Source organism: Mesitornis unicolor, unplaced genomic scaffold (assembly GCF_000695765.1).
Source record: "Mesitornis unicolor isolate BGI_N332 unplaced genomic scaffold, ASM69576v1 scaffold3133, whole genome shotgun sequence".
Lineage (NCBI taxonomy): Eukaryota > Metazoa > Chordata > Aves > Mesitornithiformes > Mesitornithidae > Mesitornis > Mesitornis unicolor.
This window is the reverse complement of record NW_010176533.1, coordinates 1-25,429: the sequence shown is the minus strand read 5'-3', so window position 1 is coordinate 25,429 and position 25,429 is coordinate 1. Positions and strand designations below refer to the sequence as shown.

At 47.6% G+C, this 25,429-nt stretch overlaps 1 protein-coding gene across 1 annotated transcript in view; it reads left to right on the top strand.

The window, feature by feature from the left end:
• The window catches only part of TCERG1 (transcription elongation regulator 1), a 29,264-nt gene extending 6,577 nt beyond the window's left edge, over positions 1-22,687 (top strand). The window contains 17 exon segments of the mRNA XM_010181758.1: positions 127-369; positions 4,281-4,343; positions 5,644-5,844; positions 6,436-6,551; positions 7,641-7,729; positions 8,868-9,028; positions 9,833-9,899; positions 10,879-11,014; positions 11,300-11,389; positions 12,094-12,212; positions 14,181-14,331; positions 18,185-18,349; positions 19,116-19,298; positions 20,275-20,454; positions 21,375-21,458; positions 21,704-21,804; positions 22,333-22,687. Of these exon segments, the coding sequence (XP_010180060.1) occupies positions 127-369; positions 4,281-4,343; positions 5,644-5,844; positions 6,436-6,551; positions 7,641-7,729; positions 8,868-9,028; positions 9,833-9,899; positions 10,879-11,014; positions 11,300-11,389; positions 12,094-12,212; positions 14,181-14,331; positions 18,185-18,349; positions 19,116-19,298; positions 20,275-20,454; positions 21,375-21,458; positions 21,704-21,804; positions 22,333-22,534 (2,351 nt within the window). The 3' untranslated portion in view covers positions 22,535-22,687.
• Positions 22,688-25,429: the final 2,742 nt, after the last annotated feature.

Below are 25,429 nucleotides of genomic sequence, written 5' to 3'. Positions count from 1 at the left end.
TCCTGCTGATTCTGTCTTAGCGTATCTGCTTATGTGAGATCTGCTGGGAAACAGAGAGCCAGTATGTTTGCAGCGAGTGTATTGCAGTGCCTGAGATACAAGGTGTTCTTTGTTTTTCTTTATCAGCACCTACCACACAAGACCAGACCCCGAGTTCGGGTGTTTCAGTTGCCACACCATCAGTCAGTGTTTCAACCTCTGCTCCTTCTGCTACACCTGTGCAGACTGTACCCCAGCCAGTCCCACAGACATTGCCTCCTGCAGTTCCTCATGCAGTGCCTCAACCAACTGCAGCAATTCCTGCTTTTCCACCAGTAATGGTACCTCCATTTCGTGTCCCCCTTCCTGGCATGCCTATTCCACTTCCAGGTAAATTGGCGAACCGTAACTGTCTTGTCCGCTACATGTCCATGTTGTCGGTTTGTTTGCACTCATGTGTCCACTGTGTACGGAAATGCCTGAATCCTCTCCACTCAGGGTATTTTGGAAAGAATTCAGGGTTAGCAGACAGACTTTTTAACGAGCAAAGAGCAGGAAAATTTCTGACTTGTAGCAATTCGGTGTGCACAGCAGAAAACAGCTGCATTTGAATGTGCGAGCCTTTTTCTGTTAGGTGACAGGAAAATGTTAGAATTGCACTAAAAACCACTTCTTAATGTCATGGCACGTGTCTGTCTTTTCACTCTGTTAAAAAGCGAGAGCTTCTGGACAGGAGCCATATACGGCTGAGAATATTGTACTACTTGATTTTACTAATTGCAGTATTACCATAATTTTTTTCTGCTTGCTTGACGTAGACCTTAAGTCTCGTGCGTAACTGTTTATTAGGGCATGGGTTATCGCCAGAGGGAATGAAAAGCGAGTGTATTTATGAGCAGGAAGAGCTGCCGTTCAGATGCGTTACCCCTGCAGGACGCTGGGTGGTTCCAGTTCTCGGAGTGCTCAGGCAGAATGTGGAGGCTCAGACTGAGGGTGGTGATGAGGGCGTTCGAGGTGCTCGGGTGTTACCCATAGGCTTCAGATGTAGAGACCATTGAGGAGAAGTCTTAGATGGCAGTCTCTGGTTGCTGGGTAAATCATATTTTCTTAAGTTTTTCTAAATATCTGGATACTCAAAGAAGTAGCTTTAGGCTGGCTGCATTTTGGACTCGGCTGCTGTTCGTCATTGCTGCAGAGTTCCTCCTAGGACATTGCTGTGGCCGCTCGCTGCTGAAGTGCCAGGTCTCAGTTTGCGTGGCTGCAGCGGGGTTCTGTTCTCGTGCAAAAGCAGTTAATGCTTTTTCAGTAGCACCAAATCTGCACCAAGAGCTGGTGGTTTTCTGTTGCAGAGGAAGGTGTGAGACTGTCCGTGTTGGGTACAAGTTAGTTTCTGGTTAGGAGTTACAGAGAAGCAGCTCTGAGCAGCAGCCCCCTGTTCTGGGCCCTGTACATGCCAAGAGAGGTGATTTCTTTCCCACTGTCCTAATGCGTGGATCCAGTCCGTACCAAGGGACGCCTTTGCCTCCCACCAGATCAGCTGGGTGGAAAGGAATCCTTTAAAACGCTTCCTTGGTACAGGATACAGGCATCAAAGTAGTGACAACAGGTCTTAGTCCTAGGTTGAGGACAGGAGCAGCGTTTGGTTTCCTCTGCTTTTAGGGCAGCCTTCTAAAATAACGGGCAAAGCTGCTTTAACCTCTAGTGTGCTTGGGAAGGAAATCGCAGTGCAGAACTCATCGTTTTAGGACAGGAAACAAACATTCTGAATGTGTATTCAAAAAAGGGATAAAGGACAGAGGGAGAGTTGTGGTGTCTGTGTATTTGAGGTTTGGAAGAGCAAGAAAAGGGTCAGCCTTAAAGGTGCTCAGCTGAATGTTCTTCACTGCAGCTTCTGCCGGTGCCAGCGAGGGGTCAGCGTGGACGGCAGGGTCTTGAGGTCCCCTTGAAGGATTTAGGCATCTACTGTAGCGTGGATGTCAGGGACCACGTGGATGGTCAGAACAGTGAAGAGTGCCAGTGAAAAGGGATGCACTGTGGTATGTGCTCAGGTTTTTTGTAAGCTCTGAGTTTTGTGAGAAGCACAGCACAGAAGGAAGGGCAGGGAAGAGCATTGGTCGTCTTGAGCTTGGTTTTTTCAGGCTGTCCCTGGTAGCAAGGCGTATATCTGGGCTCTTGTCCCCATAAGGCATGGGGAGGGCTCCCAGCAGGGAAGGGCCTGCTCCCACTGAGTCTCGTTTGTCACTTTGCCCATTAATGAACCAAACCAGTGTCCTTCTCCAGCTGGTCCTGGCCTCGGTTGGTTGTAATGTCTTGTGAACACTGAGAAAGGAGAGGAGGGCTGTGCAGCATTTGACCGTGGCAGGAAGCTGAAGAGGAGTCTAAAGGAGCTGGTGGCAGTGCGAGGGGAAGTCAGAGGCTTGGGGTGTGGATGTCTGGGGCTTCACTGGGTTTAATGTCAGCAGATGGCTTCGAGTCCAGAGACAGAGCTGAGCCGTGCCATTGCCAGGCGGTTTCACAGTTACCTCTGTGCTACGCTGTGGTACAACGGAGCAGCGGAGGGGTTGTTTAGTGCTATCTCAGATCTTAAAAAGTAAGTCTGCTTTCTCTTAATTCACGTGTTTAAAGTTAGCTGTGTGTTTGAGATCCAACTTGGCAGAGGAAGCAGCCTGGGTATTTGCTCGGTCGTGTCTGCGCTGCAGTCTCTCTGATTTCAGCGGCCCCGCAGGTGGCGTTGTTTGCACTGACCCAGCTTGACGACATGCTGTAACTTCCTTAACAAAACGAATTTCCAGACTGATTTTCCTAGCGTGAACCTCCCTGCCCAAATTTAGACCAACACTTCATTCAGTGCTGTTTGAGTCAATGTTTCTGTGTCTCAATTCGTACTTTTTTTTGTAAAACTAGTTTTGGATTCTTTCACTGAAATTATTATTAGAGAGCACTACAAATCTGACTTACCGAAGAAATTGGCAGTATTTTTGTGTGCTTTCCGCACTAGATCTCTAATGAAGAAAAACAGCAATTACTTTGGTCATGGACACGGGGGTTTAATTTCACTCTGCGCTGGAGGGTTTCCTGCCCCAGATGATGGCATTTAAACCACTCAGGGGGAAGTTTCTGAAGTAATTCAGCTTGTGTCCAGGCTGGACTAATGTAGAGAGAACTTTACCGTTTCTTTCTGCACCCTGAAATGAAGGATTTTGGAAACGAGTTCCCCTTACCCTAATTTCCTGCCAAATTTTGGGTCTGATTGAGGAGGATTAGATGCTTCCCTCTTCATGGCCTTTCCGTGCCGTTTCTGCACGAGCTGGAGAGCAGAGCAGTGCATGGTGCTCCCTTTTTGAGGGCCAGTTGTGCTGCTCTCGGAGCATCTCCCAGCTCACGACACTCTTGGTCATGAAAAATGAAGAGAACGTTTGCTGTCACTGCCCAGTGCAGCTTCTGCACCTCTGTTTGCAGCTCCATTGCTTTTATTTCTCCCCCTCCCTTCACCTCCAGCCTTTCTGTAATGTCCCCTGTGCCCCCAGCTTCCTCTGGGTCTGGCCTGCTTCTCCCTCTGCTTTCTAAATGCAGCCACAGCCCCTAAACAGCCCCAGAATAGCCCCCAAAACAGCCTGCTGTGAGTCTGTCCTCCTGCTCCTCCCTCTGCTTTATAAATGCAGCCACAGCCCCAAAACAGCCTCAGAATAGCCCCCAAAGAGTCTACTGTGGCTCTGTCCTCCTGCTCTTCCCTCTGCTTTATAAATGCAGCCACAGCCCCAGAATAGCCCCCAAACAGCCTGCTGTGAGTCTGTCCTCCTGCTCTTCCCTCTGCTTTCTAAATGCAGCCCCCAAACAGCCCCAGAATAGCCCCCAAACAGCCTTCACAGCCCCCAGACAGCCTGCTGTGGGTCTCCTCCTGTTCCCCCCTACACTTGTAAGTGCAGCCCCAGCACAGCACAGCAGAGCGCTGGTTCCCTGCTGCCCCTCTGGGGCTCTGTGTGAGCCAGGGCTGCAGCACCAGCGCAGCCGAGCTCCCCCCCAAATGAACTTAAACCCCTGAGTCCTCCATGGGAGCACCTTTTGTCTTCCTACAGCATCCCAACCATTTGCTGAACAGCTGGTTTAAAGTAAAAGAAGGCAAAACCCGCCGCTGCAGCGTGCAATTGGCTTTCCATCGGATCCAAAGCAGTGGGGTGGTCTTGCCGGGAGGCTCTCTGACCACGGCATGCCAAATTGGGCAGGACCCCGCAGCCCCCGCCTGCCCGTGGTAGCTGACGGCAATGGCAGCTTTCCAACGTGCTTGCTTGTCCCTTTTGCAGGTGTAGCAATGATGCAAATAGTCAGCTGCCCGTATGTAAAGACAGTCGCTACCACCAAGACCGGTAATTTTCAAACCCATCTTAGTTCGTTTTGTCTGTAAGTTGGCATGGTAGTGAATGTTGTTGTTTTATCTTTTATTTATTTATTTGCTTCCCCAATTGAATGAATATATATATATATATATATATACACGCACACACTTTATTTTCCAAACCAGTATAAATGCAAATATCGTATTTGGCCAGGAAAGGACCTTTCCCCAAATAACTGCTAGCGTTAGCTTGTTTTATACGAAAAGTCCAGTCCGGTTTTCTGTAACCATTGAGTTCTGTAATGCGTGTGAATCTCCTCATGCCCATGCTCCTCAGTTATTAGTTTCTCGTGTGTGGATTTTTGTTTCTCCTACCTCCACGTGTGTAGTGCCGTGGCTGTGCCCGCATGTTGGTGTGCGTGTGTGTGCGTCTTAGTTTAAATCTTCATGTGTCCGGCTGTGGATTTAACGAGAGTCACTGAGAATAAACCTCCATGGCAATGTGTAATGTGTGCTTTTACACCATTCGATGAGAGAGACTTTTTCATGCAACTATTAAAAGCTCGAGATAATGAACTTGTAGTTCCAGTACTACCCAATCTGTTTTTCCAGAACTTGTAACTCAAAATATGTCCAGTGCATCCACTTTGTTGGGATGAGCAGAGAAGCGGTAGGATGATGTCGCATTCTGGCTTGCTTATCTTTGGATATTTACTTGCCATTTTGCTTTAGGATGTGAATAAAATGGATTTTTCCAGTCCATCCGCAGTACTAAAAACCGTCACACAATCTGAAGTGATTTCATTCTCATCAGTTTTTATCCAAGACTCTGCATTAAAACAAACTTTATTAAAGTCAGGTTGAGGTTTATCAGTTCTGCTCTGTATTACGTGGCTCAAGTTCAAGCCACTGTTGGCTTTCTTTCCCAAGAGCAGTAGCAATATCTCATCAAACCACAGCGTAATTAAACAGCAGAGTAAATTTTAAAAAATAAAATTATTAGCTATAGAGATCTAATAAAGAGTTTTTAAATAAATGTCTAAAAACTAACGAGCTTTGTGGTGTGCAGAATTCCACATTGCTCCGAATAAAAAGCTTTCTAATTTGCCTGGTAATGTGGGCACTACTGATTGTAAAACACAGGGAGGAAGTTCAGTAACAACGCAGTGCTTTCCAGTTTAATTGTGAACAGCTCTATGATTCTCTGTGTAGCTGGACTGTTTGTAAATGAAGCGATAAAGCGCTAGGCTTTGGTTCCTGGGTGCTTCCCTGTCACTGACTGCTCCCTCCCCTTTCCTTCCCCCCTTTCCTCCTCTCTGCCCTCCCTGCAGGCGTGCTGCCGGGCATGGCGCCCCCCATCGTCCCCATGATCCACCCCCAGGTCGCCATCGCGGCCTCGCCCGCCACCTTGGCCGGAGCCACCGCGGTGTCGGAGTGGACGGAGTACAAGACGGCGGACGGGAAGACGTACTACTACAACAACAGGACCCTGGAGTCCACCTGGGAGAAGCCCCAGGAGCTGAAGGAGAAGGGTAGGGGCTGGTGTGGGTTTGTAACGCAGCGGTGCGCTGGGCGCGTGGCTCAGACCACCAACGGCTGTGTCTGAAGGACAGGAGCGTTTCTAGTCCCTTGTCTCCTTTGAGAATATTCTGAAATGCTGATCCCTTCTTGCTGCTCTTGAGCCTGGGAGTTGCGGCTGCTTCGTTTCTCGTGTCCTGTCAGAGTATTTGGTTCTAGAGTTGCTCCCAAATCCCACGACCCGGGGTAGGTGTGGGTTCCCACTGCAGCGGGAAGGAAGTGCTTTACGTACCCACGTGTTTGAGAAGATCCCGACTGCAGAAAGGTGGAAAGAGAGGAAGCAATGCAGTTGTTCTAAGGACTGTAAACCAGGGCAGAGTGGAGACCGTTGAAATGCTGAATTGCAGATCCTTGAAAACGGATTTGGAGCAGTGTCTTTACGAGCAGACACTGTAAAAGCCAAGAAGGACAGCAAGTGATGAAAATATATCCAAATAAGTTCTGTTTTGCTGTTTTGGTTGGAAAATAATAGTGATGAAAATAAATCTGTTGTGGTTCTGTAATGGTTTCTTAATAATACTAAGGGAAATTCTATTTCTGTTTAGAAAAAATAGAAGAGAAGATTAAAGAGCCAATTAAAGAACCTACGGAGGAGCCTTTACCAATGGAGACGGAGGAAGAAGAGCCAAAAGAGGAGCCTATAAAGGAGCTTATAAAGGAGGTAAAAGACCCTGCAATGGTGCGTGGCCAATTTGAACCCCACATCCCGCAGGTGTGGCTGCATCCATAGAGCAGGCGCATTGCCATGGTCAGTGAGCTGTGTTCTTCTGTTCCTGGGTGGCGTGGAAAGGCTTCCTTCCTGGACTTGCAGCTTTTTTCCCCCTTTTTTAAATAGGTTTTTTTAACATTAAAAAGAAGGACATTTAAAAGAAAGATACAGAGTATGTGAGTTAGGAAATCAGTAAGAACAGGGTAGAAAAGTTAGCTGATTGCACAGACGTGATGCTCTCTCGCTGATTCTGGAACGAAGCTGGTCCTGAATGTTTGAAATCTTCAATCGCTTTTTCTCCATTTCTTGGTGTATTTATTTTGAACGGTTCTGAAGCAAAGCTTGCACGTTCTCCGTGTGCTGTAGCTGATAAGTTGAGTCTGTTAGGAACACGTGCCCTAGCAAACGTCTGTGGTGTTTCCACTGCAGTCACCAACATTAACTTGTTCTTGTAAGGCCACCTGTCATGTCAAGAGAGTACAGTTCTTGAGGATGCCGAGCTTTTCGAACAAAACCTGAAGCTTTTTTACCGATTTCTGTGATCTTCAGTGTAGCTTAACAGGCAAAAGCACAGAGCTCCATTGCTGGTTTCCAGTACCACTCTACCCTGTGTACTTCTGGGCTGCTGGTTTGCTCATTTCTGCTACAAAGGTTATTGCAGATTTTTGGCGGTTCCACGCTCTGTGTCTCATTTTCAAGTAAATCAATTTTAAGAATAAATCAGAATTTCTTTGTGAAAAACCAACGCCCTTGCCCCTGTACGTTCAGGCCTCGATTGGAGGGTTCACATAGATCTAAGGAGGTGTTTAAATGAGGTTTCATTGAAGTCAAAGTGTTTTGAATTGGGATTTTTGCAGTGCGGTTGCCGTCTGTGTTGACATTCCAGTGCTTGTGTTTGGAGCACGGATGAGGTGTAGTTGCGAGCTGCTTGTCAGCGTTGTTGTAAAATACGTTAGCTTGCTTAGAACAAGTCAGTTACTGTATAGTAAATAACTGGGGAGCTGTCACTGCCCCAGTCCCGTAACTGGTTTTCTCCTCGAGGAGCCGAAGGAGGAGGAAATGACTGAAGAGGAGAAAGCAGCTCAGAAGGCCAAGCCGGTTGCCACCACTCCTATCCCCGGCACCCCGTGGTAGGTGATGGGTCCCTGCGGCCGGCTCCGTGTGCGTGATGTTGTGGTGGGGCTGCTCCTGCTGTTGTGTGTAAATCATCTTTGTGCGTTTGATGACCTGGGTAAAAACCCTACTGATGGGAAAGGGATGTTTTAACGTTTGCAATTTAACCACCAACGCGTTTTTATCAATGTTTGATATTCAAAACTGTCTCCCTTCAAATGATCTCTGTGGTTCTTGCGTCCTGTCACAGAATGACAGAATCACAGAATGGCTCGGTTGGAAAAGCCCTCTGAGATCATCACGTCCAACCGCTCCTGTCTACCCCCTAAACCATATCCCTAAGTACCTCGTCTACCCGCTCTTTAAACACATCCAGGGATGGGGACTCCACCACCTCCCTGGGCAGCCTGTTCCAGCTTCTGACGACCCTCTCAGTAAAGAACTTCCTCCTTATCTCTGACCTGAACCTCCCTTGGCACAGCTTGGTGCCGTTTCCCCTTGTTCTATCCCCATCACCTGGGAGAAGAGACCAGCCCCCACCTCTCCACAAGCTCCCTTGAGGCAGTTGTAGGGGGTGATGAGGTCTCCCCTCAGCCTTCTCTTCTCCAGGCTGAACAAGCCCAGTTCCCTCAGCCGCTTCCTCATCAGGCTTGTTCTCCAGAGCCCTCCCCATCCTTGTGGCTCTGCTCTGAACACGCTCCAGAATCTCAACATCCTTCTTCTAGTGAGGGGCCCAGAACTGAACACAGCACTCAAGGTGCAGCCTCACCAGTGCCAAGTACAGGGGGATGATCACCTCCCTGGACGTTCATAAAACTCCAGCAAGACCGTTAGGTTGCATTTCCTCATGTTTTGGGGGGCATTGAAGAGATGAGGTACGTTTTATCCCAAAATCCAGTTCAGCTGTCTAAAACACTCTTCTAGAGAAGAGCTGAATATACTGCAGCTCCTGATAAAAAGCGTTTTTAAAATTGCCTTCCAAATCTGCTAGCAGAGAGAGGCAGTAATTCGGTGTCCCGTGTGGACAGCAGGAGTGGCCGGTCATTGCACAGCGAATACAGCCTGGACGTGCCCCCTCTGAGCGCGGTAGCGGGTTTGCAGAAGGGCTGCAGGCAGCGCTGACAGCAGAGCTCCTGTCTGATGTTGCGTTTGCAGGTGCGTGGTGTGGACCGGTGACGAGCGCGTGTTCTTCTACAACCCTACCACGCGCCTGTCCATGTGGGACCGCCCGGATGACCTGATCGGGAGAGCCGACGTGGACAAAATCATCCAGGAGCCCCCTCACAAGAAAGGGATGGAAGAAGGAAAAAAACTTAGTAAGAGCCACCTCACTGCCTCCTTAAGGATCTGAGTATAATTTGTCACTTATTCTGTCTTGATTTCCAAAACTAGCAATATTTGAGTGAGAGAAACTTGAGGATATACTGAAAAATGTGTATGGCGTTAGAATTTAAGAAGGCTGGTGGGAATGTGGATGTATAGAGGCCTTTGGTAAAAACCAGTATTGAAGAAAGTAGATAAACAAGGTTAATTTTTGTCTAAATGCCAGCAGGCCGAAAACACCCCGCAGGTTTTGCTGACTGAAAAAGGGACTGTGTTTTATAAGCAAGAGGGATTTGGGGTTCAGGAAGTATTAATCACGCTGTACAAATGAGCTCTCACAGAAGAGGGTTTAACTTGGAGAACACCGACTGCAATGCAGTTTTGGGAACAGCTGCCAAGAGCAGAGGCCGTGGGAGAGGCTGCTGAGATGGGGCTTCTCCCTGCCACGAGCTGTGGTAAACGATCCCGGGGTGAGCTGTGGGCCTGGCAGCTGGGGCAGAGGAGTGTGAGTAGGAGATCAGGAGATCCAAAATGTGCTGCATTAGACGTAGCCTCGGGTTTCTTTCCCCTGTAAAGAAGAGGTCAGCGCCTGTCATTTTAAACACAAACTTGGCCACGAGTCCATCAGCCCTGCCACCAAATTCTGAAAGTTTTCTGACTGAAAACCACGTCTTCCTTTGTCAGAAGACGTCGCTGCTGCTGCATGCGTCGTCCTCTGGTTTTGCGCAAGGCTTCGTTGGTGATTTGCAGTCCTTATTAAAAGATACAATCTAAAGTGTTATTGAAATCTGTTACAGTTAGAGAAGAGCACGAATCTACAGAGGATGCAAACGAAGATGAGCCAATTAAAATCAAAAAGCGCAAGTAAGTTTGCTTTTTCAGCGCTAAGTGGTCTGTGTAGATAAAATACGTGAAGTTTTCCATCTGAGCAGTTAGTGCTGTGGTATTCACAGAGCAGAACAGTAACTCACAGATTGAACACTGTCATCTATTTTCTGCTGTTTTAGCAGCTCGGGTATTTGATATTTCTCTGAGATACCTGAACTTCACATATAGAGGAAATGGCATCTCCTTTGGAAATCATTCAGAGTGAATTGGTGAATCCAAGGAGTGTTTTATCCTCAATAGTTTGCTTCTGCTGCTTGTTCATCAGGCCTGTTAACTGCTGTGCACAGGATTCTGTTGCCAGAACATCAGCCATCCAGATTTCCTAGGTTTAGGTGTTTTGTTGAGGTCTTGTGGTCTGTTTTGCCTGCTGGGAGCGATGTACGCCTCATCACTGAGTTACTGACGCTGTTTAAAAGTACTCTTGGGGATGGTCATAAAGTTGTTTGCATGAGGGATTTGAGTTTGTGTTTGGGCTGGAGTGTGTTTGCTCTTGCAATCAGCAATCAATCACCAAACAGCACCCTTTTCCAGAGGTGCTTTGAGGGGTGAATGTTTCAGTCACTTGCATTACAGCATTTTCTGTTGCTGTGATTATATTCTCAGCTTGAATTAACTCCCTCAGCCACAGCCTTTTCACGGGGCCTCGTGGTCCTGAGCAGGAGAGAAGGGAATCGGCAGCTGCCCTAAATGCTGCTGCACATCTGGCGACAGCATCAGGTTCAGCCAGGCTGTGCTGCTGCTCGTCATCCGTGGCACTGAAGGGATGTGAACGCTGGGTTCTGAGCTTTTTCAGCATGAAAGTGCTCGTACCCGGGCCTCAGAGTGGCTCTTGGGGTTTGTAAGCCTGCACTTCTGAAGCGATGGGTTATATCCATGCCGTGCTGCTGTGGTGTGGTTTCTAACCCGCGGTGTTGACCTCTTCCTTCTCAAGTTACACCGCACGCTCTTTTTTCAGGAAAGACGATAACAAAGACATTGACTCCGAGAAGGAGGCCGCTATGGAAGCGGAAATCAAAGCTGCTCGCGAGAGAGCCATTGTCCCGCTGGAGGCTCGGATGAAGCAGTTCAAGGACATGCTTCTGGAAAGAGGGGTCAGACAGACGTGTGTGTGTGTGTGGGAGAGGGGGGAGGCTCAGGCAGAGGTCTCAGTTCCTCGTGAATTCAGATCCTGCGGTGCTTTATGTAAAGAAAACCACGTCATCCTTCCTCTGCGTTTGGTACAAGACTCTGTACTCCAGAGAATGTTACAGTTACAGCTCAGTTTTGATTTCTAAGTAACTGAAATTAAACAGTGCCGAGACAGATTTGGTTTTTAAACTTTTTTTCCATTTGAGGACACTTAACTATTACTTAAACTTGACTTTTTTAAATTAAAGGTCTCTGCTTTTTCAACGTGGGAGAAAGAGCTACACAAGATAGTATTTGATCCTCGTTACTTACTTCTCAACCCGAAAGAAAGAAAACAGGTAACAGAGAAGTCACGGACATGGCCACTGCAGGCTTTGTCCAGATCCTCGGTCTGTTTGCTTTGCTCCCAATAATTTTCCAGTCTGGTCAGTGCTGCAAGGGGTTTTTGTCACGGTGAGGGTTTGTCTGGAAACAGGTGAGGCCAGCAAGAAAAGAAGCGGTTGGTAGATCTTTCAACCACCAGAGATACTAAAACTAATAGTTGTATGCATATAGAGAGCTCCCAAACCTCAGTGAAATGGTGAGCATTGTCAGTACCTCTTAAATATTGGCATAAGCATAATCTATATTTAAAAAAAAAAGGTTATGGGAGGAAAACTAAAGCAGATTTTTACTGCTAAGCAAGTTCTCAGTCCAGAAGCGTTTCTTCAATGGACACAGCGTTGTGGAAGTGGCAAACTTCAAGAATCCAGGAGGTGTCTGCTGTCTTAAACACATGAGTCAAAAATGTTAACGTAACAGCAATCTGTAGGACAGTTTCTCACAGGGTTTACGTACAGGGCGCTGCATGTTGAGCAGACTGGAGTAGTTTGCACATTGAAATACAAGGAATCCCTGCCCCTTCTTTCTGCCTCGTCCGTGTTCTGTGGGGAGAGCAAAGGAAATAGGAACAAAGGAAAGAAATGGGATTTTTCCTCCCTCTTGCCTAGAGCTTGCGTGGCTCCAGGGCTGTGTTTTATGTTGGTGACTGGTGTTTCTGTAGGTATTTGATCAGTATGTGAAAACCCGAGCAGAAGAAGAGCGCAAGGAGAAGAAAAACAAAATAATGCAGGCCAAGGAGGATTTCAAGAAAATGATGGAGGAAGCAAAGATTAACCCAAGGTAGGAGCTGCTCTCCCGTTCATGCTCTATTAGAACCAGGCGTGGTGGGGGTGTTAGGTAGATTGACCTCTCTTAGAATGGGCAAAGAGGAGAAAAATCATCAGATGCTGTTGAAATCTTCTTTTGCCTGCTGGTGTTCGCCTAACCCTTGAAATAACAGAACTTGGGATATGTAATGGTTTCTGTTTGAAGTCATTTTGAAGACATCCCCAGCTTGCTGTCCGGTTGTGAGAGAGGCCTCGCGGTCCAGCACAAGTTTTCCTTCATAACCCTGTTTCTTCTTAGGAATATTCCAAGTCTCTGAGCAGTACCAGGGAGGTTTCTGCGGTCTGGCGGTGGAGGGATGTATTTTTGGTTACAGAGCACATTAACAGTAACGTGATAGACCGTGCTGGTTGCTCTAATACAGACGTTATTACATGCCCTCACATCCAGAGCTGCTTGCGTGAAGGTAGCGAGGGGATGTACCCACATCCAGGGCTTTGTTGCTCGAGTTGTTTGTTTCACAGCTTTTCCACGTGGTGTTGATGAAATATGAAGCATTCTCCTTCAGCGTCTCTTGGCCTGATTCTTTTACAGTGAAATAACAACTCATTTGTTTCACTTCAGCTTAATTTCTTCAGTGACCCATGTTGGAAATCTGGTGGCAGCCAGCGTTGTAATAACTTTTAAAATACTTTCAAACCTGATTAATAACTCTTATTTAAGACACCTGTCTCCTCATTTAATAAGGATAGCAGGTTTTTGAGTAGTAGTCTGGGAAGAACGGAGGCATGGAAATGTTTTAAGTTCATCAGTGCCAGTTCAATGCGCAATTCGGAGCCCACCATGGACGTTACGATAGCCCTGGGATCCTCGGCTCCCGAGATCCCGCTGTGTCGCACTGGGACTGGCTCTTGCCTGGCTGCGGGTTGGGGTGGGAAGGCGTTGCAGCTGAAATACCTGTTGTGTTTAATCTTATCCTTTGTCTTCTGGTTTCAGTGTTTGTCTAAAGATATTGCTGTACTTCTGTGAGTGCATTGTATCATCTGTCTCAGTCCAACACGCTCAGGAGTTTGTGTTCCACTTCACTTAAACAGCTCTTGTTCTTCAGTATAGCTGTGCATTCACTTTCTGATCTTTTTGAACAAGCTACCAAATTCTCTTCTTGTTTCAATTTACCCTACAGCAACAGTAGGCTGGATTTTCCAAGTCTAATTATTTCCATGCTGTGATGAAAACATTCGTATGGTTATAAGTGTCTCACGTATTCTTGGGGCCAGATTTGCATCAGAGCTTGGAAAAAGCGCAGTAGTGGTTTTTTTCGAGGTAAGTGGCAGTGCTGTACCTACTGCACAGGTTGGAATCTGGCCCTGGAGGTGAGAGCGCTCAGGGAGACGCTGCGGGGCCGTGGGCGCAGGCCCCCGCGCTGCTGCCTCTCTCTGCCCACGGTGTTTGAAGTGGTGTCAGCTCAGGTGATCTCAGGTTAGGCTGCACAGCGCTCACACAGGAGGAAAAGCTGGTTCGGTTGTGTCTAACCCCAAAAGGTTTTCTTGGGGATCTCTTAGCATGGTTTGGCTGCAAGCGAACGCACATAGGGTTTCCAGTGTCACAGCCGGTGGCTGAACTGCCCACCCACCAAAGGGAGGATTTTTGTAGACAGCCGAGTTTTTTCCATTTCTTCTTCTTGGTTGCGTTGTTGTCTCTTCCTACACCTGCACTTTCTGCAGGTGGCTGCATTCAGACAAACCAACCAGCCCCCTGTAACTCTCTAACGGTGCCTTTCACGTGTGTGCCCGGACCTGGCTCCTTTCTCTGTAGTTTATTGATCTCTGTAGCGAGACCGTAGGGTGTTGCCTTTTTTGGTTTTTAATTTATTTAATAACTGTGCTCCGGCATGCATTCCAGCAGAAGAAATGTTTCTCTGCTGAACCTGCCTCCCAGCAAAGACAGCTCTGCCAAATGAGTTCACTTGCCATTCTGTTGCAGAACTACTTTTAGTGAATTTGCAGCCAAGCATGCTAAAGACTCGAGGTTCAAGGCAATTGAAAAGATGAAAGATCGAGAGGCCTTGTTTAATGAGTTTATCACAGCGGCCAGGAAGAAGGAGAAGGAAGACTCGAAGACCAGAGGTGAGAAGGTAAGGTGACCTCTCCTTCCAGCGGTGCGAGTGCTGTGGGGCTGAGTGTGATGGGACAAGGGCAGCGCTGGCCTTCGTGGCCCCTCTCCTTCCATAGAGGCTTTGCAGTGTAACCCCTCCTGTGTCTCCCTTTGCTGCGTCTGCACTACAGAGTGTGCAGCTCTGTCACTGTAGAGTGTGCAGGACTAAACTTGCATTTATTTGTGAAGCTGAGGTTACTTAAAATAATCCCTTTTTTTATTTTCCTAAGCAAGTAACGTTATGTTCTTAATTGGGATAATGCCTGATTTCATTTTTTTTTTTTAAGTTATATTATCCTGAAGCACTGAGAGGGAGAGGATTCTCATCCCATTTGGCTGGGAACCCCAGAACTGGCCACTGCCTCCCTGCTCTCAGTGGAGGCAGCAGGAGCTTGGAGTTCTCTGTTGGATACTCCATTTAAATTACCAACAGCTTCCATACCTTCCCTCTCCATCTAAACGCTAGCACTTTAGTGACTTTTTAATCTCTTGGTAAATATGTCTGATGTATAAACTGCTGCTTATTGGAATGAAAGGTCAGCTATTAAAGATTAATGAATTACAAATGTCATTTGACTGCGTTGTCGGTCGTGGGGAGCAGGCTCTATGGAGGTGGCATCCAATGTGAGCAGCAAAACAAGCAGCCCCTTACTTAAATGTCCCTGCGTGTTGTGCGAGTGGAGAAAATCACCTCTAAAGCGTGATCATTTTTGACATTTTAAAGTCTGCAGTATTTACTTTGTCGTGTAAAGTTATTGCAAATTTCACCTGCTAAGAATGCTTGCAGAAAAGATAGATGCTGAATAACTGGTTAGATCTGGGGACAGGTTTGTTATTCGATAAGTTTTGCATATTCTTTTTAATCTAGGCACTCTGGTCTAATCTGATGCTGTACTCAGTTCTTTCAAATGCTGACTTATTGCTGATATTATCAATAAATGATTGTGCTTTCAGAGGAGAAATGTAGCTCACAAGTAGACTTTTACATGCTGCATTTCGGTTACGAATATGGAGTTTTAAAGCATTCTTGCAGCTTAATAGTGCAGTTGAAGTCTTTTAAAACAGTTAAATATTTGTTTTGCTGTTGCATGATTGTTCTAAAGTTGAAAAGTTAAAAGCAGAGAGATTGTGTTTGCTTGCTATTGAAATAACGTGTTTTCTCCTAAAGCCTTTTGTAACCATTTTATGTATTCTGTTTTACAACGAGTGGATAGACTTTACAGTTTTGTGCTGTGCGGCCTGTCAATCAGTTCAGTCTGACGGCTGTCAATCTCTGACACGCAAATATTATGGGATTCCCTAGTGAGGAAAGCATTGGTATCTCTGTGTGGTGACTTTAGCCTCCCGCAGCTCCGGTACTTTACATTTTTTCAGTTTTTTACCTTGTGAAGTGATGAGAGTTGTACCTGCAATGTGTTAACTGCCAAAAAAAAAAAAAAAAGACTTCTAAATACACCTGAAATATTTTGAGTCTTATTTTCCTTTGAAAGTGCTTAAAACATAAAAGAAAATTTAAGGCATTTAACCTGAAGCTTTCTCAGTCTGTTTTGAAAGTCCAAAATCTTGATTTACGGAGAATCAACTTTACAGAAATCTGTAATGTAAGGGTTTCAAACTGTAATGTTCTGATTTTGCTTCCCTGAGGCACGGCTTACCAGGTGGGGACGTTGCAGCCAGCTTTTCAGAGGGCCGTGTTCATTCCCGTGGCTAATTTCATGAGTTAAATGCCCTGCAAATGCTCCTCAACTGGCAGCCATGAGGGCTTTGAGGCTTTTGGGGAAGGCGCCGTGGGCTGGCAGCGCCGCCCAGACTGCTCACAAGCTGACCCGGGGCACGGCAGCCGTGCCTGTCCTTGAGAGGAGCCCGCCAATGCCGGCGGCCATCTTGTCCTCATCTGTGGAGACCCCTCACGGGTCAGTGCTGTGCTGTTCCCCTCAGTGCAGCCAGGTACAGCCCAGAGCTGCCACCTTGGGTTGTGCCTTGGTGACATGCTTTTGACTCCGTTTTTTGAGAAGTCCTCCCCTTTTTGTTTCTAAATTGAAAACCAAATTGCAATCCTATACACGTTGCACATGACTGAAGTTAAACCTGTGCTTTTGGACTGTGAAATGCCTGGAAGTGACCTCAGTTTTTCTGAGGAGGGAATTGGCTGTGCCCTCCTGAGTGCTGGGCTCCGTGGGGCCTGTGGAGGCCTCGGGGGTGACACTGCTGCCACCTCCTCTGGACACATCCTCTGCTCAGGCCCAGACACCTTGAGATACCCTTACCTTACAGACTTCTGTAGTAACATCTGGGAATTGCTTGATTTTTAACGAATTTTCTAAAGCAATGGCTTAGAAAGCTTCATATTTTTGATACTGCATGCATGTGTTAAGATGTTTTGAAACAGCATTCTTAATTTTACAATGAATAAACAGTTTGCTTAGCATTTTGTGCAGCTACTTTAAGAAGTGATAGTGCTGTAGGTGTAGAGCGACTTCTCACTGGCACCAACTACTTGTTGTCTAATCTCACTTACTATCTTCAGCCTTCTGTTGAGATAGTAAAGAAAAAAGCCTATAAAGCCTTTTATGTTTATATGTTAATGCTGTGGAGAACTAAACCTGGCAGTGGGCAAGGCTGCAGAGTGCTGGTTCTGATCTTCACTTCGTTCCTGCATTCTGTACCTAAACACGTTTTCAGAGCCAGGATGTGATGTTGCCTTCCATCTGCTCGCTTCTCCTACAAACCGGGAGAAGCTGGAGCTAAACTGCTTTTGGTGGCTTTCTTTTTTCAAAGGGCGGAGGAGAGGACATAAGTAGCAAAAAATGAATGGCCAGCCCTTCTCCCAGTTGGTTTTTATTTTTCAATTTGTGTGCCATAACGGCAGATTTTGTTTTGTGGTCCGGCAGGGTTGGGGATGCTGTGGAGGCAGCATCCTGTGCCTCGCCTGGGCCATCCCCAGTTGCTCCCTGGCCCTCGGCAGGAGATGAACCAGCCCCTCACCCCTTGCATCTGAGAGATGGGGGCTTAATGCCAACCCAGACTGGGGGGAAATAGAAAGGAGAAAAGCCCTGGGACCCAGAGTGCAGCAGGAGCAGGTTCATCTGCCCCAGAAAAGAGCTGTAGTAAAGGCACTGTAGGCACTTGTGCAGCTGCTGGTTCTGGGAGCTGGGGTGAAAACGTGTGGTAGTTGTTAAAGATATCAAAATGAACGTATTGATCCTCTGCCAGCCCTTTGCCACAGAGTGCTGATGTGGCGTTTCCCATTGGAAAAGTAGACTAAAACATTTCCTTAAACTTTAATATATATGTGTATTTCCATTGTAAATGTAACTTAATTAATTGCCATATGTGAGTAATTCTTTATTGGTTGGACCCATCTTAAGACACTGCTCTTGGTCAGCAGATCCAAGTGTTTACATTGGACACTTGGAGGATGACTCCATCAGTACTTGATTTGTCTGGATCCTGCTTAAAACTGCAGAGCTCCTGTAGCATTAATATGGAAAGTGCTGTAATGTAGGATCAGTAACTTAAGATATATATAGAGAGATATATATATCTATATCTATATACATATATAAGCTTAAATTGGAGTAAAAGAATATAGCTCATCTTAGATGTAGCAGATAATCTTAATGTTAATCTCAGCAAAATTGTCCCAAGGGGAAGTGAATTTTAGATGCAGTTATGTCCAGATCCAGAGTTTAGTGATTTCTCTAAATTTTAGAGGTATATGTAGTACTAAAATGCTTCCCTCTTGGAGGTAAGTTGAGTCCTTTTCTCATAAGAAAACTGTTGGTATCAAGGTGTCTTTCTCAAGTGTTGTCTCTGTTTCCTTCTGTAACCAGATCAAAATGGACTTCTTTGAGCTGCTGGCTAACCACCACCTGGACAGTCAGTCTCGCTGGAGCAAAGTGAAGGACAAAGTAGAGACTGACCCCCGTTACAAAGCCGTGGATAGCTCCTCGCAGAGGGAAGACCTCTTCAAGCAGTACATAGAAAAGATAGCTAAGGTACACGTGTGACATGGCAGCTGGGGCTGTTCTGGTCACGTTGCTGTTTGTGTGAAGTGCCTCGCGAGCAGGGACACCAGAACGAGCTTCAGCTCCGTGCTGCAGAGTTGTACACCAGTACTCATGGAGGTACCATGGATTGACAGCGTGAAGTGAAGCTCTGTCCCTGGTGGTGCTGCTGCAGGCGTCTGTGGCACGTGTGTGTGTGTGCACATGGTGTCTGGGAGAACTTGTCCAGGTTCCTGTAAAGCCACTGGGTGTAAGAGTGGCTGTAAAACTGCGGAAAATAAGGACACCGCTTGGGTACATCCCACCAGGACAGGCAGAGTTTCCTTTGCTGTGGTTTTTGTGTCAGCTGTAGTGTCAGCACTACAGGTGGTTCATGTCCAGTTCCTTCAGTGGTCTCTCTTAATCCAGTGGTCCTGCCTTTCTCTTGCAGGCAGGTAATGGTTGAGAGTGTCCCAGGGGGTAACAGTGACACCACCCTGCCCCTGCCCCTCAACATCCAGAGTTTGGCACACAAGGAACGTGCTCCTGAGAGGGGCAGTGCTGTGGGCAGGCTTCTCTTTCCCCCATGTGAACCCTGTAACGCTCCAACGTGGCTCCTGAAGCAAAATTTTGTCACGCGTAGATCTCAGATCACTTTGGAGTGTTTTGTTCCAAGACACCGTTATTTTGATAACCCTGTAATTTACTCACCTGCCCAATGAAGATGTGGAAGGCGGTGTGCTGTCTTTATTGAGCAAAGTTTGTTCTTGCGTTTCAGAATTTAGATTCTGAGAAAGAAAAGGAGCTGGAAAGACAAGCTCGCATTGAGGCCAGCTTGCGTGAGCGAGAAAGGGAAGTCCAGAAAGCTCGCTCGGAGCAAACCAAGGAGATTGATAGAGAACGCGAGCAGCACAAGCGGGAAGAGGCGATACAGAACTTCAAAGCGCTTCTGTCTGACATGGTGAGCTACGGACAGGCTTTCCTGTTGTAATTACTGCACTGTGGGAAAGCTCTTTGGCATTTGTAGTTAAGTTTATAGAAGTAAAATACAGAAATATTATATTCTTATATATAGGAATAAAATCCTGGTGTCTTCTCCCCACTGCCCTCCATTCCCCGTTGGGAGTTTTGCCTTGGTTGAGGAGGATGCTTTACATTCAGGGTCCGTGTGATGGCAGTTTTCAGGCATGCTGCTGTCAACTCCTGTGTGGTTGGAAAATCAAATATTGTTGAGCATTACGAATACTCCCCTTATTTCTGTGTTGTCTTTATCCTTCATGCTCCCACCACAGTGTCTTTGTCTCACCATTCCTCTGCTGTGGTGAACGTTTGCTGTGTTCTGGTCAGCAGTGCCTGGATGGTGAATGTCCTGTTGAGAGGCCAGGATGAGCAAAGTGAGGTTTCCCCAGTGTGTGTACTGTGCCCTTGCTCCCTGGTGTAAGATGTGAAATCCAAACTCGTTACTGGTGCTGGGTTCCATGTTTTGGCACTGAAACTCTATAGAGGGGCAGGACGTGAACAGCTCAGCGCTCTGGTTGGGGGCACAGCAGTAACAAAGCAGCAGCTCCTCAGGGATGCTCTCCAGGCAGGAAATGACGCTGCAGAGCTCCCGGTGTCTGGAAATGGTGTGAGGCTGCCTTTCCAGAGCCCCACAGTGAGCGTGGCTGTTGTGCATGGAGCTGGTGCTGGGGGTCTCTGGAGAACACTCAGCCAGGTCGGGGGTACCTCTGTCTGCATTGAACTGGTGCAGTCATCCCTCTGCCACAGCTTGTTTGTATCTGTGGGGGGCTACTACAGCCTCTGCCTTAAAAACTGCTTGGGTTTTAAAAAATCTTTAATTTGAACCGTAACTTAAATAAAAAACCCTAAGAAGCATGTAAGAAGTACCAGTGAACTGTAGAAAAAATGGTTTAAAAAGTCATCCTCTTTTGTCCCAGGTGCGTTCTTCAGATGTGTCGTGGTCCGACACCAGGAGGACTCTGCGCAAGGACCATCGGTGGGAGTCCGGCTCCTTGCTGGAAAGAGAGGAGAAGGAGAAGCTCTTTAATGAACACATCGAAGCACTTACCAAAAAGAAGAGGGAACACTTTAGGCAACTTCTGGACGAAACTTCAGCGGTAAGAGCTGCAGCCACACTTCAGGTCTTTGACAGCTCTTCGAGATTTATCGCTTTCTGTCACACAAACTGATCGGTTTATTTTTATTTCCAGGGCCCCTTTGCTTCACCACTGTCTTTTCTTCTTCATAACTGAATTTGTGCGTTGTGTTTCCTTTCCTGTTTATCCTGTTATTTAGGTTTAGTTAATTTACATTAAACTTCTAACCGCTGATCTATTTCTTTCCTGCAGGATGTCCCATTTCTGCAACACTGAGTTGTTTGATAACCTTTGCTGTACGGCGTCTCGCTCTTTCAGATATCCCGTGTGCTTGTCTTAGTGAATATCAGTGTATGATCTCACAGGTTAACCTGTGTGATGTTCTCCTGTTTACCTTGTGCCACTGAATCCGGATGTTTATCCTGTGTAACACAAGGGGAATCTGTGGCCTGTTCTGTATCGTGGGGTTTTAGTGAGTCCAGCTCTTTCTGAGCTGTGCCCACTTCAGTCAGCTTTTAACCCACAAGTCTTCACTCCATTTTTTAGTGCATTCATTCAAAGTGCTTGGGACTCCAGGCAGGTTTTGAGTGTGACAATAAAAGGACAGACAGGTAACGCTGATGCAAGTTTTCTGCAGGTGATTTTTAACAACACACTACAAATACAATATGAATAAATATGTACTAGCAAAAGACTTTGGGATGTAGATGATGTTTGTGAGGACGTTGATCTGAAAATACCATCTCAAATACTAAAGGAAAGTAAAGACATAGAATCAGCTAATTACAAATACAAATACAGTAGTATAAAGGATCAAACCTCAACACTTAAAGCACAGCAGCAGCTTTGTCAGTGGACTTGGGAGATCAGAAAGCTTTGGCTGTAGTAATACTTACATTCCATGTTCTTGGTGTCTAATTTTCTTTTGCTTCTTTTGAAAGATAACTTTAACATCAACATGGAAAGAAGTGAAAAAAATCATTAAGGAAGACCCAAGGTGCATTAAATTCTCTTCGAGTGACAGGGTAAGCGGTTTGCATCACTGAGGTAACTTTCAGTGCAGAGCAGGAGACAAAGTAAGTTCATGGCAGTGAAGCGGTTTCTGCTTTGTGTGAACACAAGTAGTATTGTTTAATTAAGGTTTTATAAATTAAAAATGTGAAAGAAAAGAATATGGTTAACATGTAACTGTTGCTTTTGTTCGGTGTGTTAAGTTGCGTGAAGCACTCGATCTGCATTCGGTGTTCAAAGCTGATCCCTTCTCTTTCAGAAAAAACAAAGGGAGTTTGAGGAATACATTAGAGACAAATACATTACTGCCAAAGCTGACTTCCGAACACTGTTGAAAGAGACCAAATTCATAACGTACAGGTGCGTATCGGATCATTGACAAAGGACAACTCTTTTTATTGCGCTTCTCCATATAAATGACAAGAAGCTGCTGTATGTTTCTTGCCCTGGCCTAAGCTGATGTCGAGGCTGCACCTCGCAGCCCTTCATAACCTGTCCAAAAACATCTGCGGCAGCTGGACACCTTTTTGGTTTATTCTGACCTCTCTGCTGCTCGCTAACAAGCAATGAAAGTCAACCCTGTGCAGGTGCGAGGGTCTCTCTGCCTTGGGTGGCTGCTCTGTGAATTGTGCTGCGGGCTGTCAGGACTCCAGTCCATTTTGTGGCCAGGGCCATCTTTATCCTTGTGAGAGTCCTTGTTCAGGCTCAGGAGGGATCAGTACTGACGTGAGGATGCTGTTCTGGGACTTTGGAGTGCACAGCAAAGAAACACTGTCTGATTGCCTCATTTAGACGCTGCATTTAGAACTGAGGTTTTTCCTGTTGTCGGGGTGGGTTATGGGGCATCCGGGGCCGCTCTGGAGTGGTAACTCTAACACTTGCTTTCAGATCCAAAAAGTTGATCCAGGAGTCAGACCAGCACCTGAAGGACGTGGAGAAGATACTGCAGAACGACAAGCGGTACCTGGTGCTGGACTGCGTCCCCGAGGAGAGGCGCAAGCTCATCGTGTCCTACGTGGACGACCTGGACCGCCGGGGGCCGCCCCCGCCGCCCACAGCGTCAGAGCCCACGCGGCGAACAACGAAGTAGTGAAAACCGCTCCAAAGCCAAGGGTATCGTTAAATCAAAAAGCTTGCATGAGCCATCTGTCAGGTTTATACATACACATTGCCGTGAATATATTGCAAAACCATCTGAGGAGCAGAGGAAGAAGCAGCATTTGTGAACGTTAAATGGTCTCTGGGGGGGGAAGCCAACAACAGAAACCCACGCTCAAGGTATTTTGGGTGTTCTGGGGCCGCGTGGGCTGTGTTTGTTGGCTCGGGGTGTCGGAGCAGCGCGGTATCTGTGTGAGGTGGGTGTCCAGCAGCGGCTCACGTGGGAGCTGAGGCTGAGCCGCTTCTGGTTTGAGCTTTGCTGCGTGTGCCGCTGCCCCGTGGTTCTGAGGAGGTGAGATGCTCTCCCATAGCTCTGATTACTGCGCTCTGGAAACACGAGTCCTGGCCCTCTCTGCTGGCTTTCGCCCTCAAAATGGAGCTAAATCCATGAAAGCCAGAGCTAGAACTGAGAGAGGAGAATTACAGCTGAGACCAGGTTAAATGTGCTCACAGGTCTGCTTTGTTCCTTACCCTGCCCATGAATTAGAAGCAAAATCAGGTTGCTCTGCCCAAGTGAAGATTTGTCTAATAGTTTTTACTTGCAGTTGGAAACACTTGGTAAATCCCCGTGGTTACCAGAACAGAACAGGACGGTTGTACAAACACGTTTTTATTTACGATAAAGTGATCTTTACATACTTCTGGGTTAGACTGTGGATTCCCCCTCTGGGCGATTCTTGTAAACTATTCTCCTGTTTTGAATGTTAAACTTGTGTTTCTAAAGTTTAATTTTGAAATGTTGGGATTGTTCAGTTTATGTATTTGAACTACAATAAACCAACCCTTTTTATATATGGATTGTACAGGCCTAATACCGGCTTTTGTTGGATTTTGTTGGACTTGTGCGTTTACAAGTAAAGCAAGCAACTGAAGTCACACCGCTTAACTTTCTGGCTGTGTTTGGCAAAGCGGTGCCCGAGGCGCTGTGTGACACTGGATTGAACCGCAGCGGCGTTTGGGTCAGCGTACGTGCAACGGGGAACCAGGCGAAGGTGTCCTCTGGTTTAGTTCTGCGGTCTTTTGCTTAAATCTGAGATGGTGAGACCGTGGTGCTGAAGTGTTGTCTTCTGCTTCTGCATTTGACGTGAAATCTCCTCCTCCGAGTTGATTCTTCAGGAGAAACTGATTTTCTTTGGCTATTACTGTTTTCACAGAATCCCAGACCGTTAGGGATTGGAAGGGACCTCCAAAGCTCATCCAGTCCAATCCCCTGCCGGAGCAGGAACACCCAGATGAGGTTACACAGGAAGGCGTCCAGGCGGGTTTTGAATGTCTGCAGAGAAGGAGACTCCACAGCCTCTCTGGGCAGCCTGGGCCAGGGCTCTGTCACCCTCACTGAGAAGAAGTTTCTTCTCCAATTTCAGTGGAACCTCCTGTGTCTGTTTTGGTGGCCAACCATCCACAGGAGGGTGTGCACGGGGGGGATTTGTGCTGCTGGCATCTAGAACACAGTGTTTGCAGTAAGAACGTGCACCCTAAATTAGGGGTGAGCGTCCCCCCTCAGTGCCTGCCCTCCCCACAGGGACACTAGGGCTGGGGAGATCCCACATGAGCGGGTGTCAGCGCCTCATCCATCAGCACTGGTGTCACCTCCTGTCCCGTGGCCGTGTGGGGACACAGGAGGTGCCCAGGGGAGGACGCTGGTGGTGGGAACTGGGGCATCGCCCCCTCCCCGTGACAGCACGCGTGGCCCCTCTCTGTGGTACGTGAATTCCTTCTCCCTCAATGCGGCCCTGCAGGAAGCCGTGCATTTTTTATGGCTGCTTTAAAATACGGCTAACTCGTTCATTAAGTGAATAAGATCGCTATTAATTTTAATTTATCTTGTTTATGGAGGCCAGATGTTCATTAGCATTTATTTATCTGCCTACTCTGTGGCTAAAGCAATTACAGCGGGTCCCTGGGCTGGGGGTGCTGCAGCTGCAGCGATGCTCCCACCGGGTGCACCGGGGATGCGGGACACGGCAGCGCTGTCCTCATCCCTGCAGCGCTTTGGGCACCGTCCCCTATTCCCCAGCAGCATGGATGGTTTGGGGTCCTGTTCCAGGGGTAGATGGGCTGTAAGGGACACTGACAACTCCTGCAGCACCTTCCCTGTCGCAGCTCGGCCCTGTCCCCCTGGGATGTGCTCCCCACAGCCAGGAATGGACCCGGGGCGTGGGTCTGTGCGTGTTTCAGTAGCGAAGGTCTGGAGGTAAATCAGTGTCTGTTTGAATAACGCTTCCTTGACAGCGCGATCCATGCCCTGCAGCTCCTCGTTAGGCGCCGCTGTTTAAACCCATCACCAGGAACAGCAGAGAATCGGCACAGACTGCGGAGGAGCTGGCGCTTTGGTTTAAGGCTTGATCACATACAGGGTTTATCCTGCTCAGGGGTCGAGCTGTTGGGTGCTCCCAGCGATTTATTGTGAACAGCGGCCCCGTGCGCCTCCTGCACCAGCGCATGGGGGTGTGAGGGGCCCAGCCGTGCTCCGTCACCCCACACAGCCCTGCTCCATCACCCCACACAGCCCTGCTATTGAGGCACTCAGTGCCGAGGCTGGGGCTGATGTCTGGGCTGCACCAGGCACTGTCAGCTCCCTGGGGACACCCCCTTATCCCACGTCCCCAAACCCCAGCCATGGAAGGGCCGTCTCGCTCTGTGCTCCCCAGGGTTTCACACCCCTGCCCGGGCACTGCCAGCACCGGGTCCAGGCCCAGCGCACGCCTGCTCAGCCCCTGCACCCACGACCCCTCCTGTGGTGACCCAGCTGAAGGGGGAGGCCGGGTTCCCGCTCACCGGGCTCCAAATTCACCACTGCCTCCCATCCCAAATCCCTGGGGCCTCT